Source organism: Canis lupus, chromosome 24, assembly GCF_011100685.1.
Source record: "Canis lupus familiaris isolate Mischka breed German Shepherd chromosome 24, alternate assembly UU_Cfam_GSD_1.0, whole genome shotgun sequence".
Classification (NCBI taxonomy): Eukaryota; Metazoa; Chordata; class Mammalia; order Carnivora; family Canidae; genus Canis; species Canis lupus.
The window spans coordinates 25,868,830-25,881,997 of record NC_049245.1 but is presented as its reverse complement, the minus strand read 5'-3'; the positions used below and the strand labels follow the sequence as shown (position 1 = coordinate 25,881,997).

At 48.6% G+C, this 13,168-nt stretch overlaps 1 protein-coding gene and 1 long non-coding RNA gene across 8 annotated transcripts in view; one reads left to right on the top strand and one right to left on the bottom strand.

Moving 5' to 3' along the window:
- LOC102152875 overlaps positions 1 to 13,168 on the top strand; it is an 85,657-nt gene that overhangs the window by 40,569 nt on the left and 31,920 nt on the right. Inside the window, exon 3 of one of the 2 annotated variants that reach the window (XR_005377809.1) lies at positions 10,531 to 12,281. The exons of the other annotated variant lie outside the window; for it this stretch is intronic. This is a non-coding gene — a long non-coding RNA (uncharacterized LOC102152875). Of the gene's footprint in view, positions 1 to 10,530; positions 12,282 to 13,168 lie in introns of those variants that run through there. 2 annotated transcript variants of the gene reach the window in all.
- The window catches only part of DLGAP4 (DLG associated protein 4), a 139,718-nt gene continuing 134,711 nt past the window's right edge, over positions 8,162 to 13,168 (bottom strand). For 5 of the 6 annotated variants that reach the window (XM_038572194.1, XM_038572193.1, XM_038572197.1 and 2 more), the window contains 3 exons: positions 11,823 to 11,914; positions 10,773 to 10,928; positions 8,162 to 9,983 (listed from right to left, as the gene is read on the bottom strand). In XM_038572194.1, coding sequence (XP_038428122.1) covers positions 9,765 to 9,983; positions 10,773 to 10,928; positions 11,823 to 11,914 — 467 coding nt within the window. In that variant the 3' untranslated portion in view covers positions 8,162 to 9,764. Of the gene's footprint in view, positions 9,984 to 10,772; positions 10,929 to 11,822; positions 11,915 to 13,168 lie in introns of those variants that run through there. The other variant, XR_005377807.1, reaches the window with a different exon arrangement.

Here is a 13,168-nt window from a genome sequence, read left to right as displayed (position 1 = left end):
TAAAAAAAAATTACCATTCTAACTGTTTGAAATATGTAGTTGAGAGGCATTAAGTACATTCTAAGTACATTCACATTGTTGTGTAACCATCACCACCACTCATCTCCAGAATTTTTTCTTCCCCCACAACTGAAATTCTGTACCCATTGACACTAACTCCCTGTTTTCTTCTCTCAGCCACCAGACACGCACTATTCTACTCTGTCTCATGAATTTCACTAGTCTAGGCGCCTCCTGTAGATGAAATCATGAAGTCCTTTTCTGACTGGCTTATTTCTCTTAGCATAATGTCCTCAAGCTTCATCCATCTGGTAGCATCTGTCAGAATTTTCTTCCTTTTTAAGGCTGAATAATATTCCATTGCACAGAGAGACCACATTTTGCTCATCTATTCACCATTGATGAGCATTGAGTCATTTCTACTTTTTGCCCATTGTGAAGAGTGCTGCTGTGAGCATTGGTGCACATTTGTGTATGTGTGTATGTTTTCACCTTTTAAAAAATATTTTATTTATTTATTCACAGTAGACACACAGAGAGAGAGAGGCAGAGACACAGGCAGAGGGAGAAGCAGGCTCCATGCAGGGAGCCCAACATGGGACTTGATCCTGGGTCTCCAGGATCAGGTCCTGGGCTGAAGGCGGCGCTAAACTGCTGAGCCCCCCCCGGGCTGCCCTGTTGAACATCTTTTCATGTGCTTTCTGGACATTCATATATATGTTTTTTTTGGAGAAATGGTTATTTAGATATTTTGCCCATTTATATGGCTTGCAAATATTTTTTCACATCCTGTGAGTTATCTTTTCATTTTCTTGATATTTTCAAAACACAAATATTACTTTGCGAAGTTTATTTTTTCTAGTTTCTCATGCTTTTGGCATTATAATTGAGAAGCCATTGCCTAATCTGAGGTCATGAGGATTTACACCTGTGCTTTATTCTAAGAGTTTTATAGTTTTCGCTCTTATGTTTAGGTCTCTAATCCACTTGGAGTTAATTTTGGATGTGGTGTGAGGTAAGGGTGCAGCTTTCTTCCTCTGCATGTGGCCGTCCAGTTGTTCTAGCACTATGTTAAGACTGGTCTTTCCTTGCTGAAATTCATTGGCACCCTTATTGAAAATCAGTATTCTTAAACATATGTGTTTATTTCTGGATTCTCAGTTCTGTCTCATGGATATAAATGTCTATCCTTCTGCCACCACCAGTCTTGATGACTTTAGTTTTGTAGTTAAGTTTTAGAATCCAGAAGTATTATCAAGTTTTGTTCAAGATTGTTTTGCCTTTTCAGGGACTCTTGCATTTCAATGTGAATTTTAAGATCAGCTTGTCGATTTCTGCAAGGAAAGAAGGTTTTGATAAAGATTGTTGAATTTATATTACCATTACCGTAATGGAGTATTACCATCTTAATATGAATTTTGATCCAGGAACGTGAAATGCCTTTCCTTTTACTTAGAGCTTTTAGAATTTCTCTTAATGATGTTTTATAGTTTTCATTGTACAAGTGTTATACTGTTCTTGTTAAATTTATTCCTAAGTATTTTATTCTTTTTAATGCTATTATAGATGAGATTGTTTCCTTTAATTTATTTTGAGTGTTCATTAGTACTTGAACTGTTTTTACTTACAACACTTTTGATACATAATGGGTTTTTTTCTTTACACCAACCAATTCTCTGGACACCAACTGGTTGTTCTACAATTCTGTTCAGTTCTAAGCCTTACTACCTGGGGTTGGTGTCAGACTCCATGGGTTTAAGGGCTCAGTCCCACAAGATTGCCCTCATATCAGATGCCGATTGCAAATATTGGTTACCCAGGTCACCCACATTTATGTCCAATTTAGCTACAAATGGGTTCCTACACCTTCCCACCAGGTTAAATTGCTGGAACTGCACAGAGAATGGAGGAAAACTTATTATTACCAGTTTACTATAAAGGATAAAACTCAGGAACAACCAAATGGAAGGAGGTGCATTAGGCAAGGTGGGGGTCAAGGAAGCTTCCCTGCTCTCTCCAGGGCTCCCATTGTCCCAGCACAGTGAAGTATTTACCAAAGCTCTCCAACCCAATTTACGGGTTTTGATGGAGGTTTTATTACGCAGGCATGATGAAATCACTGGCTGTTGATGATCAACTTAATCTCTAGCCCCTCTTCTCTCCTTGGAAGCTGGGGAAGTAAAGCTGAAAGTCCCACATCTCTAATCATGCCCTAATCTCCCTGTCAATTAGACCCCATCTTGAAGCTTCCTAGGGGCCCCCAGTCCCTGTCTTCTTATTAGCATAAAAAGGCCACGCATCATTTCAGAGATTCCAAGGGTTTTAGAAGCGATGAGTCAGGAAACAGGGATAGACACTGAATATCTATTTTTTATTGTATCATAGTGGAAAAATAATTGATTTTTTTAAAAGATTTATTTATTTATTTGAGAGAGAGAGAGAGCACGTGAGCGCACACATACCCATGTGTGTGGGGAGGGGCAGAGGGAGAAAACCCCAAGCAGGCTTTGTATTGAGTGCAAAGCCCAACATAGGGCTCTATCACTACCCATGAGGTGATGACCTAGGCTGAAACCAAGGGTTGGACGCTTAACCAGCTGGACCATGCAGGCACCCTACAATTGATTTTTGTGTATTGGTCTTATTTCCAGGAACATTACTGAACTCATTTTATTAACTAATAGTTTATTTATGGATGCTTTAGGATTTTCTATATGAAAGATCATGTTTTCTGCAAATAGAGATAGTTTAACTTCTTTCTTCCCAGTTTGGATTTCATTCATTCATTCATTTATTCTCTTGCCTAATTGCCCTGCCTGGGCAACATTGCCCTCCCATACAACGTCAAATAGAAGTAGTAAAAGCAGGGATACTTGGCTGGGTCAGTCAGTTAAGTGTCTGACTCTTGATTTTGACTCAGGTCATGATGTCAGGGTTGTGGGATAGAACCCTGCAATGGGCTCCATGCTCAGTGGGGAACCTGCTAAAGATCCTCTCTCTCCCTCTGCTTCTGCCCCTATCCCAACCCCGCCCTGCTCATTTGCTCTCTTGCACATACACACTCTCTCTCTCAAATCAATCAATCTTAAAAAAGAAAAGGTAGTAGTAAAAGCAGATATCTTTATCTTGTTCCTAATCTTTGTCTTGTTCCTCTGTCATTCACCAGTAAATATGATGTTAGGTGTGGGCTTTTCTTGGATGCTCATTATCAGCTTGAAGAAATTCTATTCCTGGTTGAGTTTTGTTTGTTTGTTTGTTTTTTGTTTTTTATCCTGAAAGTGTGTTGGGTTTTATTAAATGCTTTTTATGCATCTATTGAGATGTTTTTAATCTCTTTTAACAGGAACTGTTCTGTGGCTTTTGTTTTTCACAACACTGACATTTTTGGAGAGTTCAGGCCAGTTCCTTGGTGCTCCCTCATGATTACCTTCAAGTTTTGGATTTTCTTTTTAAGATTTATTTATTTTTAAAGAAGATTTTATTTATTTATTTATTCATGAGAGACACAGAGAGAGAAAGAGGGAGGGAGGGAGAGAGAGAGAGGCAGAGACACAGGCAGAGGGAGAAGCAGGCTCCATGCAGGGAGCCTGATGTGGGACTCAATCCTGGGACTCCAGGATCATACCCTGGGCTGATGGCAGGGACTAAACCACTGAGCCACCCAGGGATCCCCTTAAGATTTATTTATTTATTTGAGAGAGAGTGCACATGCATGTGTATGCACGCATGAGTGGGGGAAGGGGAGATGGAGAGAGAGAATCTCAAGCATACTCCCAGCTGAGTGCAGAGCCTGATGTGGGGCCCCATCTCATGACCCAGAGATCGTGACCTGAGTGGAAATCAAGAGTTGGATACTCAATTATCCAGTTATCCATAACCCCTCAAGTTATGGATTTTTTTTTTAAGATTTTATTTATTTATTCATAGAGACACACAGAGAGAGAGAGGCACAGGCACAGGCAGAGGGAGAAGCAGGCTCCATGCAGGGAGCCTGATGTGGGACTCGATCCAAGGTCCCCAGGATCAAACCCCGGGCTGCAGGCAGTGCTAAACCGCTGCGCCACCAGGGCTGCCCAAGTTATGGATTTTTGACGGGAATATCATAGAAATGATGTTGTGCCCTTCTTAATGTATCTGAACAGGAGAGGTATGATGTTAATTTTTCCCATCACTGGCAATAATAACTTCAGCCATCTTACTAAGGTAGTGTCTGCAGGCTTATCCATCAGGAAGTTACAATTTTTCTTTTATTTTAAAGATTTTATTTATTTGAGAGAGATCAAGAATGAGAGAGAGCACAAGCAGGGAGAGGGACAAAAGGAAAGGGAGAAGCAGATTCCCCGTTGAGCAGGGAGCCCACGAGGGGCTCAATCTCAGAACCCTGGGATCATGACCTGAGCCGAAGGCAGATGCTTAACCAACTGAGCCACTCACGTGCCCCCATTTTCCCCTTTTGTAATCAGGATGTTTATGAGTAAGCAATTTGTGGGGTGGCTCCTTTGAAACTGAATATTCTGTTCCTCATCAGACTTTCACTCACGACTTATAACACCCACTGGTGATTTGGTTGTTGCTGTGATGGTTGCTAAGTGGTGACTTTCTGGCCCTTCACAGTTCCTTTTACTTTTACTAGTTGGTGGACATGTTAATTTTGAGAGCACCTGTTAGACATCAAAGTAGAGATGTGAGTGGGAAGTGTGGAGTTCAAGGAAATTGGGGTTGCAGATTTGGATGGAGTTATCGATCATCTATGGAAGGTCAAAGGCATTCCTTGTTGGTCACACAGGGTATCATCAGGTTTGGGCTCTGGGGACATGTGCCAGAGATTAAACCCTGATGCTGGCTGGTTCACTAGGGTACCATGGCTCCCTGGACACTGAGACTAGGGCCCCTGTATTATGGGAGCTGGGTTCTGTGGGAGGAAATTACTCTGCTCCATTCAAAGCCCTTACCACTTAACCTGGCATTCAAGGCCCTACTTGAGCAGCAGTAACCTTACACTTTGCCCCTATGCTTGCTGTGGCTTTCTCTGCCACAGCTTGGAGAACTCCTGCTTAGCTTTCAAAGCCTAGCTCAAATATTGTCTTCTCTCTGCAGTTCTTACTCCTCCTTCCCCCACCAAACTCACTCATTCAGGAAATAATCCTTTTTTTTTTTTTTTAGATTTTATTTTTAAGTAATCTCTATGCCTAATGTGGGGCTTGAACTTACCACCCTGAGATCGAGAGTAACATGCCTGAGCCAGCCAGGAAATAATAGTTTTGAAGCTCTCTTCTGTGCTAGGCACGGAGGCTGGTGAAAAAACTCGATTCCTGCCCTCTGGGAGCCCACTGTCTCCTGGTGGGGACAGATATTCCCATATAATCGCCCATCATCACATCAGTGACAGCAGCAAAGAAAAACAAGTGAGGTGGCTCTCACACTCCAAGCTAGAGCAGGGAGTTTTGCACCAACCTGGTCTGGCCCAGTACTTTGGGAGGGTTTCCCTGGGAACTGCCAGCTGGCCTGAGGGCTGAGGAAGGAGGACTTATCAGCTGCATTAGTTGGGAGCCATGGCTCCCTGTGCAAAGGCCTGAGGTGAGGCTGGAGGGCAGAGCCCAGAATGGGATCCCATTGAAGGTGTGTAGCTGGGCAGGGGGCTGGGGCCTCGCAAGCCAAGGGCAAGAGGTTGCGTTTTCTCCTGCTGGCTCTGGGCAGGCCACAAAGGCCTTTGAGCAGAGGGTGACTTCTGGAGCAGGTGGAAGCAGGACTTTTGTAAATTCCCTCTGGCTGCTATGGGAGGGACAGTGGGGGCCACACTGATTTTTCAGATCAGCAAGATTCCCAAGCACAGGAGACACAACTTCATTCTCCAGTGGTGGTGGTAGGAACTTCTCAGTTGGGCTGCGGATCCTCGGCAGCCTTACCTGTGCTGGCATTCACGTTGTTCCTGGCTGGCAGGCCACTGGTGGCCATAGCTTTGTCCTGCTGTCCTGGCTCTAAGGCCTCTGAGCCCAGTGCTGCTCCCAGTTGCAGCCTGGCCTTCTCTCTCTGCTCTTAGGCCATGGGGCGAGGGATGCACAAATTTGGGAACTCATGCCTTGGAGGAACAGGGGTCCAGAAGGGCCTCCTCCTGCTCTAGGATGTGCAGCCTTGAGGGTGGTTCGCAGGGACCCAGAGTTGGCGCAGTGGCTTGGGCTCCCTCTGCTCTTCCCCAGCACCCTGCAACCTGCATCTCTCCCTCCTGACCCTTGCTGTTCCCCCAAGGACTGGGCTTTGGAAATGCAGCTTCTCTGGGAAGTTGCTGTTAGTCTTTTCCTATACTGACAAATACCTGCTTGATAGAAGTACAGGGAATGGGAAATTATCTTACTCATATTTTGGTTCATACTGCTTAATTGGAATCTAGTTCTGAGAAACATAAATCCAGATCATGCAATAATCTACAAGATGGTTGGGTACTTACAAGATGTAATCCAATTCTGCGAGACTAAAGAGACATACTGAAAGCAGCGAATGATTCTTAAGTGGATCCTGGGTGGGTACAAAGGAAGAGCCAGAGAGGACATTTTTGGTGGGCACTGGGCACTCACCTGGGTACGGGGAGGTGCTTGTGGACCACTCCTAGTTTAAATTAGAGGGTGACATTGGTATTGTGGTCATGCAGGAATGTCCTTATTCTCAAGAGTTGCCTGGTGTGTTTGCGGGGGAGAAGTATGGTGTATGCAGCTAGCTTTCAGATGCCTCTGGGGGAGGTAGAGAATGTTTTTATGTGCCTGTGAGGGTTGATGCCAATATGGGAAAATGTTGATGGTTGGTGATTCTGGGTAAAGGATGTGGTGTTCATCATACTCTTCTCTCAACTGGTGGGGGGTTCCTTCACTGTGGTGTCAGTAAGGCTGGTCATGGAGGCCCAGATTCTGCACATCAGATGCTTCTCTCCCTCTGTGCTCTGCTGCAGGGAGGGCCAGAGCCCTACCAGAGACCCTCATCAAGGCCCCTCCCCTGCCATAGCAGGAACACTCAGGCCTTGGGGGGTAAGGGTCCTCTCTCTTTCCCTGAGGTGCATCAGGAGTAGAGTTGGGCTGCAGGCTGGCTCGTGGCCCTCAAGTCCAGCCTGGCTACCTCCAGCATTCACTAACCTCTGTCTGGCTCGGTGCCCAAGGCAACTTGAAACCTCTTCATTTTCTCTTCTGGTCCTGCCCCCTCCCCCGCCCCCCCAGCCAGGTCTCAGGTAGAGGTAGGTCCAGAAAGGCACCAGCCCCAGGAGGTCAGAGCTGCCTGTGGTCAGCGGGTGCTCAGCCGCCATTAACACGATCCAGAGGGGAGGTTCAGGCTGCTCTGAGCGCAAGTCTGCCCGTAGAAGAACAAAGTCCTGGGAAGGCACTTCTGTGCATCCCCTTAGCCTGAGGTCACTGCATCTTAGCGGGGTGGGGCCAAGGGAGGAGACCAGGTGTCTGAAGCTCAGCTTGGCTCAAGAACTTACTGAAAGGTCTGTTCGTACCACTGGGCGTTGGTGCTGAACGTCCTTATGCCTAGAACACACTTTCCCCAGGCTCGCCGTCCCCCAAAGCAGGTTAGTACCCACTGTGCTTCTGGGTTCAATCAGAGTGCTCTTGCCAGACTGCGTGTGACGGTGCTGTCAGTTTCCTGCAAACTCCTTGCGTTGCATCTTCTGCTACCTGTAGTAGTACACTTGAACTCACATAGGCCTAGTTTTGCGTGTCTCTCCTCCACCTGAGTTCTGTGAACAACTGCCAGGCTCTGGCCTGGTGGAGCAGGTGCTCAGGGAGTGTGCTGAGTGCAAGTAAGTGTCACGGGGAGGCAGCTGCAGGGAGAATGGAGCACCTGGAGCGGTGCAGGCAGAGCCTGGGTCTGGGCCAGGGCAGCGCAGCTTGACTTCCATACAATTATGAATTAAATGTCTGTTTCTCATGGGAGGCAGGTTAAGGTGGCTGTTACACATTTTTCAGGTCAGGGAGCTGGGGTCTGTGGGAGGAAATGTCCCTGCCCAGGGGTCACAAGCTGGGTTGTGCCAGAGCTGGAATTAGTTTATATGCAAGTCAGCCTGTCTCCAAAGAGCTGCCACCTGGAAGGGGGTCAGGCTCAGTCTCCCCAGGTGTCCACTCCACCCACCTCACAGCCTGGCCCATCCCACTGTAAGAACACCATGAGCCCTTGGTACGCGTTACCTCATTTATTCTCACAACATGCCTGTGAGGTAGGGAGGGGCAGGGACTGTCCCCGTTTTACAGAGGAGGAAGTTGAGGCACACAGAGGTCGAGTGACTTGCCCAAGGTCACAGACGGCGGCCAAGCTGGAATGGGGCCCCAGAGCAGGCCCTCTGTTCACCCGGGGCCCCTGCAGCAAGTGGCAGACACGAGGACGTCTCCAGTGCCATCGTTGTCTCCACGGCAGAGAGCTACCCTCGTGTACTGGGCTTGCTGTGGGCTGGGCCTCCCCCTCCCCCCACTCGTCCCCCACCCTGCAGGCCCGGGCCACTGCAGCTCAGGTCTCATGCCACCCCGGGAGTGAGGGTGGGGGCCGGGGGAGAGAAGGATGATTGGGGTAAAAAAAAAAACACCCCAAAAAAACCAACAGAACAGAAAACTCAGAGGCGGGGCAGATGGGCCCACAGCAAGGGGCAGGTGGGAGACCAAAAAAAGGCCGCTTACACACAAGGTATATATTTTTACACACACTTGTACACACACCTAGATATAGTACATGTAAAAATATATGCTATTCACACACCCGCCTCCTGCCAGGTGCCCCGAGAGCCAGCGGCGGCGCTGGGGGGCATGGGTGAGCAGATGGGCGTTTGTTAAATATACACTCTAAGGTCTATGTGCATATGTACACATCCGTACAGACACAGCTGCCTGCCCCTTGGGTGCTGTACACAGGTTTGGCCAGGGACAGATGACCCCTGGAAAGTGGGGTCCCTCTCTTGAGTGTCCCCTGCAAGTCACTCTGAGTTGAACATTTTACTGAAGGAAAAGGGGGCTGGAGAGAAGAAAGAGGCGTGAGTCTGGAGTGTGGTCACTGTGGCTTTTATCTCATTGTCCTCCCCCCGCCAAGACTTGCCCCTCCTCCCCTTCTGGGAGAGGCCAGCCCCCCCACCCTGGCCCACCCAGCCCGAGGCCGCAGCTTCTGCTGCGGTGGGGGGTGGAGGGGCCTGTGCGAGCACTTGGGGCAGGGCTGTGTGTCCAGCGCTCTGTCCTCGGGGCTGGTGGTCACACGCGGGGCTGAGGGCCGGCAAGCCGGCCGCTGGATGGTGGCCCCTGTGTGAGCTCTGAGGGGAAAAAAGAACGTAAGAATGAAAACTGCAAGGTCAGAGCAGGGTAGCGGGAGGAGGAGGAAGGACATGGCAGGGGCCCAAGGCTGTCCTCGGACGGTCCTCGTCTTGTAAACAAGCTAGTGCGAGTTCTCGTCAGATAGAACAAGTAAAAAGACCGCAGTCTGGAGGCTGGGCCGGGAGTTGCTGAGGTCCGTCTACCTAGTCCACCACGGCCAGCGAGAGGGGGGCAACAAAGTTTTATCGTTTTGTGTTTTTGTTGACTTTTTTTTTTTTTTTTTGTATGAAGTCTTCATAACCTAAAGCTGGGAGGGACCCAAAAAAGCCAAATTGTGAGCCCTTGGATGCATCAATTGGAAAGTTGGCTCAGGGTCTCTGGACAGAATAACCATCCTAAAGGTTGAGAAAATGGTGTTCCGTTCACATTTAGTTTGTGTGGTTGTTTTTTTTTAATGACTTAAAATTGTTTGCTTCCCGCTTCCTGGTCTCAGAGTCGGGTCTGGGCCTCGGGGACATAAATCTCGATGCTGTCCGCACTCTCTGTGGCTGAGTTCTGCCGCACGGAAGCCGCCCGCTTGGCCGCCAGGAGTCTCTTGCGGGCCTCCTGACGCTGCTTGTCCCCGGCATCAGAGGCCTTGTCACGGCTCACTGCCGGCTTGGATTTAGCTGGCTTCTTTGGGACCGGAGGGGGTGGTTTCTTCTCTTCCTTTAGTGAGACAGTGAGGAGGGAAGAAAAATAAAATCAAGGTGCACCTTTTGTGTGGCGCTACCACCCGCTGTGTGCTGGCAGCCAGAGCCTCCACCCCAGCCTCCCCACGTCGGGCACAAGCAACACACATTTGGAATCAAAAAGCCACAAGAAGCAATGATAGTGGGAATAGCACAAGGCATAGGAGCAAAAAGCAAGCTTAGAATCCAAGAATGTTCTAGCAGGAAGGGATGGACAGAACACCTGTTCCCACCCCTGCATTGAACCACTGGGAGCCTGAGTCACATGGCTTGAGCTGGGATTTAATAAGTTCAGGGCTTTGGACTCCCAGGCCACATTTCACATGCTGTTCTAGGGGATCAGAACTCACAAGGGCATTGTTCAGTAACCAATAACCCCAGGGACCACTGGGTGCCATGGTTTTACATAAGGGATCCTGCACCTCATGTTAGAGGCTGGCCCTAGGAGGACTGTTTTTCTGCCCCCAAAGTCCCAACAGCCACATCTGTACAAGTGCTCAGGGCTGTGGGCATGTGTCTCCTAGGAGCCCCACTTCTGGACATGCAGGGCAGGATGGCATGCTTCTGGGGGCAGCGTCAACTGCACAGAGCGAGCGGCATGCTGGACGAGAGCCGAGCGTGGACCCCGCGCACTGATGAACGTGAGCCCCCAGCTCAAAGACGACACACGGAGAAGGGAGCCAAGCAGCACTGACCGATGTGGGCAGCGTTAGTGCCGACCAGGAATTTGTCCCTGGACTTCCCCTCCGCACTGCTCCATGCTCACCTTCCTCTTCTCGGGGGTTTCCACCAGCTGCCAGCTGTTGGCCTTGAGGTGGTAGAGTTCATCAAACTTCATGCTGATGTCCTCAATGGACAGCTGTAGCAGGTCCCAGAACCCTGCCAGGTCCTGGGCTGTCGGACGTGGGTTGGCTTCAGGGTTCTGCAGGGGCATACGGGGATCAGTGGGGCGTGCGAAGTGGAGGTTGGTCCTGGGCCCCACCCCCAAGTATGGGCTTGTGGCCCTGCCAGCCCCAGCTGGGGTCTCTGCAGGCCGAGTCTCCCTCCCCCATTGCCAGGACCAGTCTCTGTAGGAGGGAATGAAGCCAGGTCCTGGTCACTGCCAGCCCTGATGGTGTAGAGCTCTGGGAGAGACACAGTCCCATCCTGAGAACACAGGACCGACCACTGTAGGGCCATGAGGAAGAAGGCCTTCACGTTCCTAATGTATGCCGGGTGGAAAGCTGTTCTCATTTTACAAAAGTTCCTGGCCATGGTCTCCCAGTGAGGCGGGGAGAAGCCAGGATCACTGCCAGGTGGTTATGATTACAGAATCCACAAGGTTTCTGCCCGCCCCCGTCTGTTCTCTGACAACACAGTGCTCATGGTGACTGCCTCGGCTAAGGGCCAAACCCTTGCAGGGCCTGGAGACAAACACTCGCCCTCATCCTCCAGGAGCACACTGTCCCTGGCCAGCCAGAGAAGGGGAGGCTTCCACAGGAACAGCTGCTCTCCTAAGAGGTGAGGCTGAAAGAGCAGGAAACCGGCAAGCCCAGGGGTGGTGAGTCTTCGTTCTCACCTGTGTTCTTGGAGCATATTTAATATAAATCAATCAGTGCTGATTTTTAAGTTTCACGTGGCTCCTTTCATATAGGCTTCACTTTTCTATCTGAAGACGTACCAGAGATTTGGAAGGACCATTCCTGGCCCTTGTGCTAGGCATGGGCACGCGTCACCAGCACCTTCTCCGTGTTAGGGAGGAGGGCACAGCCAGCTGGGCATCTGGCAGATAGCAAAAGGCTGGAAGCCCCTTAGTGGAGGAAGAAGAATCACTCACCAGGTTTTGCTCACAGAGGCCCCGGAACTGCTGGAATTTCTGGGACATGAGTAGCTGGGCACTGCCCACAGCACTGAGGACTTTTCCTAAGACTGAGAAAGAGAAGGTGAAGAGAGATTGAGCAGAGCATAGGGTTTGCTGCGGTAGAAGGCAGGATCAGGGCCAGGACTTTTATCATCCCCACCCAGCACCTCAGGTGACTTTGGCGAGCAGCATCTGGCCTTCATTTTATGTATACCTTAATCTGCTCTCATGAAAAATGCAAACAATATAAAGTTGAGCCCCATCCCCTATTTCCTAAGGATATTTTATGGCAATAGATTTCAAAATTGAGTTTAAATGAAAAAAATTTCCAGGAAAACATGAATTATCATAAAATCAAGAAGAAACAGAAAATCTTATTAGACCAAAGCTGTTTTTAAAAAACTGAAGAGGGCAGCCCTGGTGGCTCAGTGATTTAGTACCGCCTTCAGCCCGGGGCCGGATCCTGGAGTCCCGGGATCAAGTCCCACATCAGGCTCCCTGCATGGAGCCTGCTTCTCCCTCTGCCTGTGTCTCTGCCTCTCTCTGTGTGTGTCTCTCATGAATAAATAAATAAAAAATCTTAAAAATAAATATTTAAAAAAATCTGAAGAAGTTAAAAGTTTTCCCAGAAAAAAATAACCAAGTTAAACTATGTAGTTTTATAGGTGACATTTTACAAAGCCTTCAAGGAACAGAAAATCCCAGTATTATATATCCAGTCTGTTCCAGAGAGTAAATAAACATAGGAAATGACACCACTAATTTCAGAAGCCCTGAGAACAGATAAGGACCTGCCAAGAATATAAATATAAAAGTCTCATAAAATATAAGCAAATAGAATCCAACAGGAGAGTTAGTCATGAAGTGCTCAGCCCAGCAATATAAGGTTGATCTTTTAGTGTGACTACTGGTTTTAATGTTGTGGCTTAAAGACAGTACTATTCCTTAACCACTGCAGAATCACTGCAAAGCAAAAGAGAGTAAAGAAGAAATCAAAATCCAACTGTCTTCTGATAGAACTCCACAGCACTGGGTGTGAAGGAAGCTGCCTGTAGCCTCACAAGGAGGACTGTAAGGACTGCATGTCTGGATGAACCAGATTACTGGGGAGAAGACAGTAATCTCTTATTTGAAATAAAAAGGGGGAATGGACTGCAGCAAGAGCTTTCCTAAATCAGGTTCAGCCCCAAGGGACCAGGAGGTCGGGGGCAGCTTTGTATCATAAGCAGCCCTGTCATTGCCAGGGGAGAGGACCAGGCTGTAGAGGGCACCCATCCCTGTGCCTTAGGAACTCCTGCCAGCCTGGGGCACAGGCCTGGCCC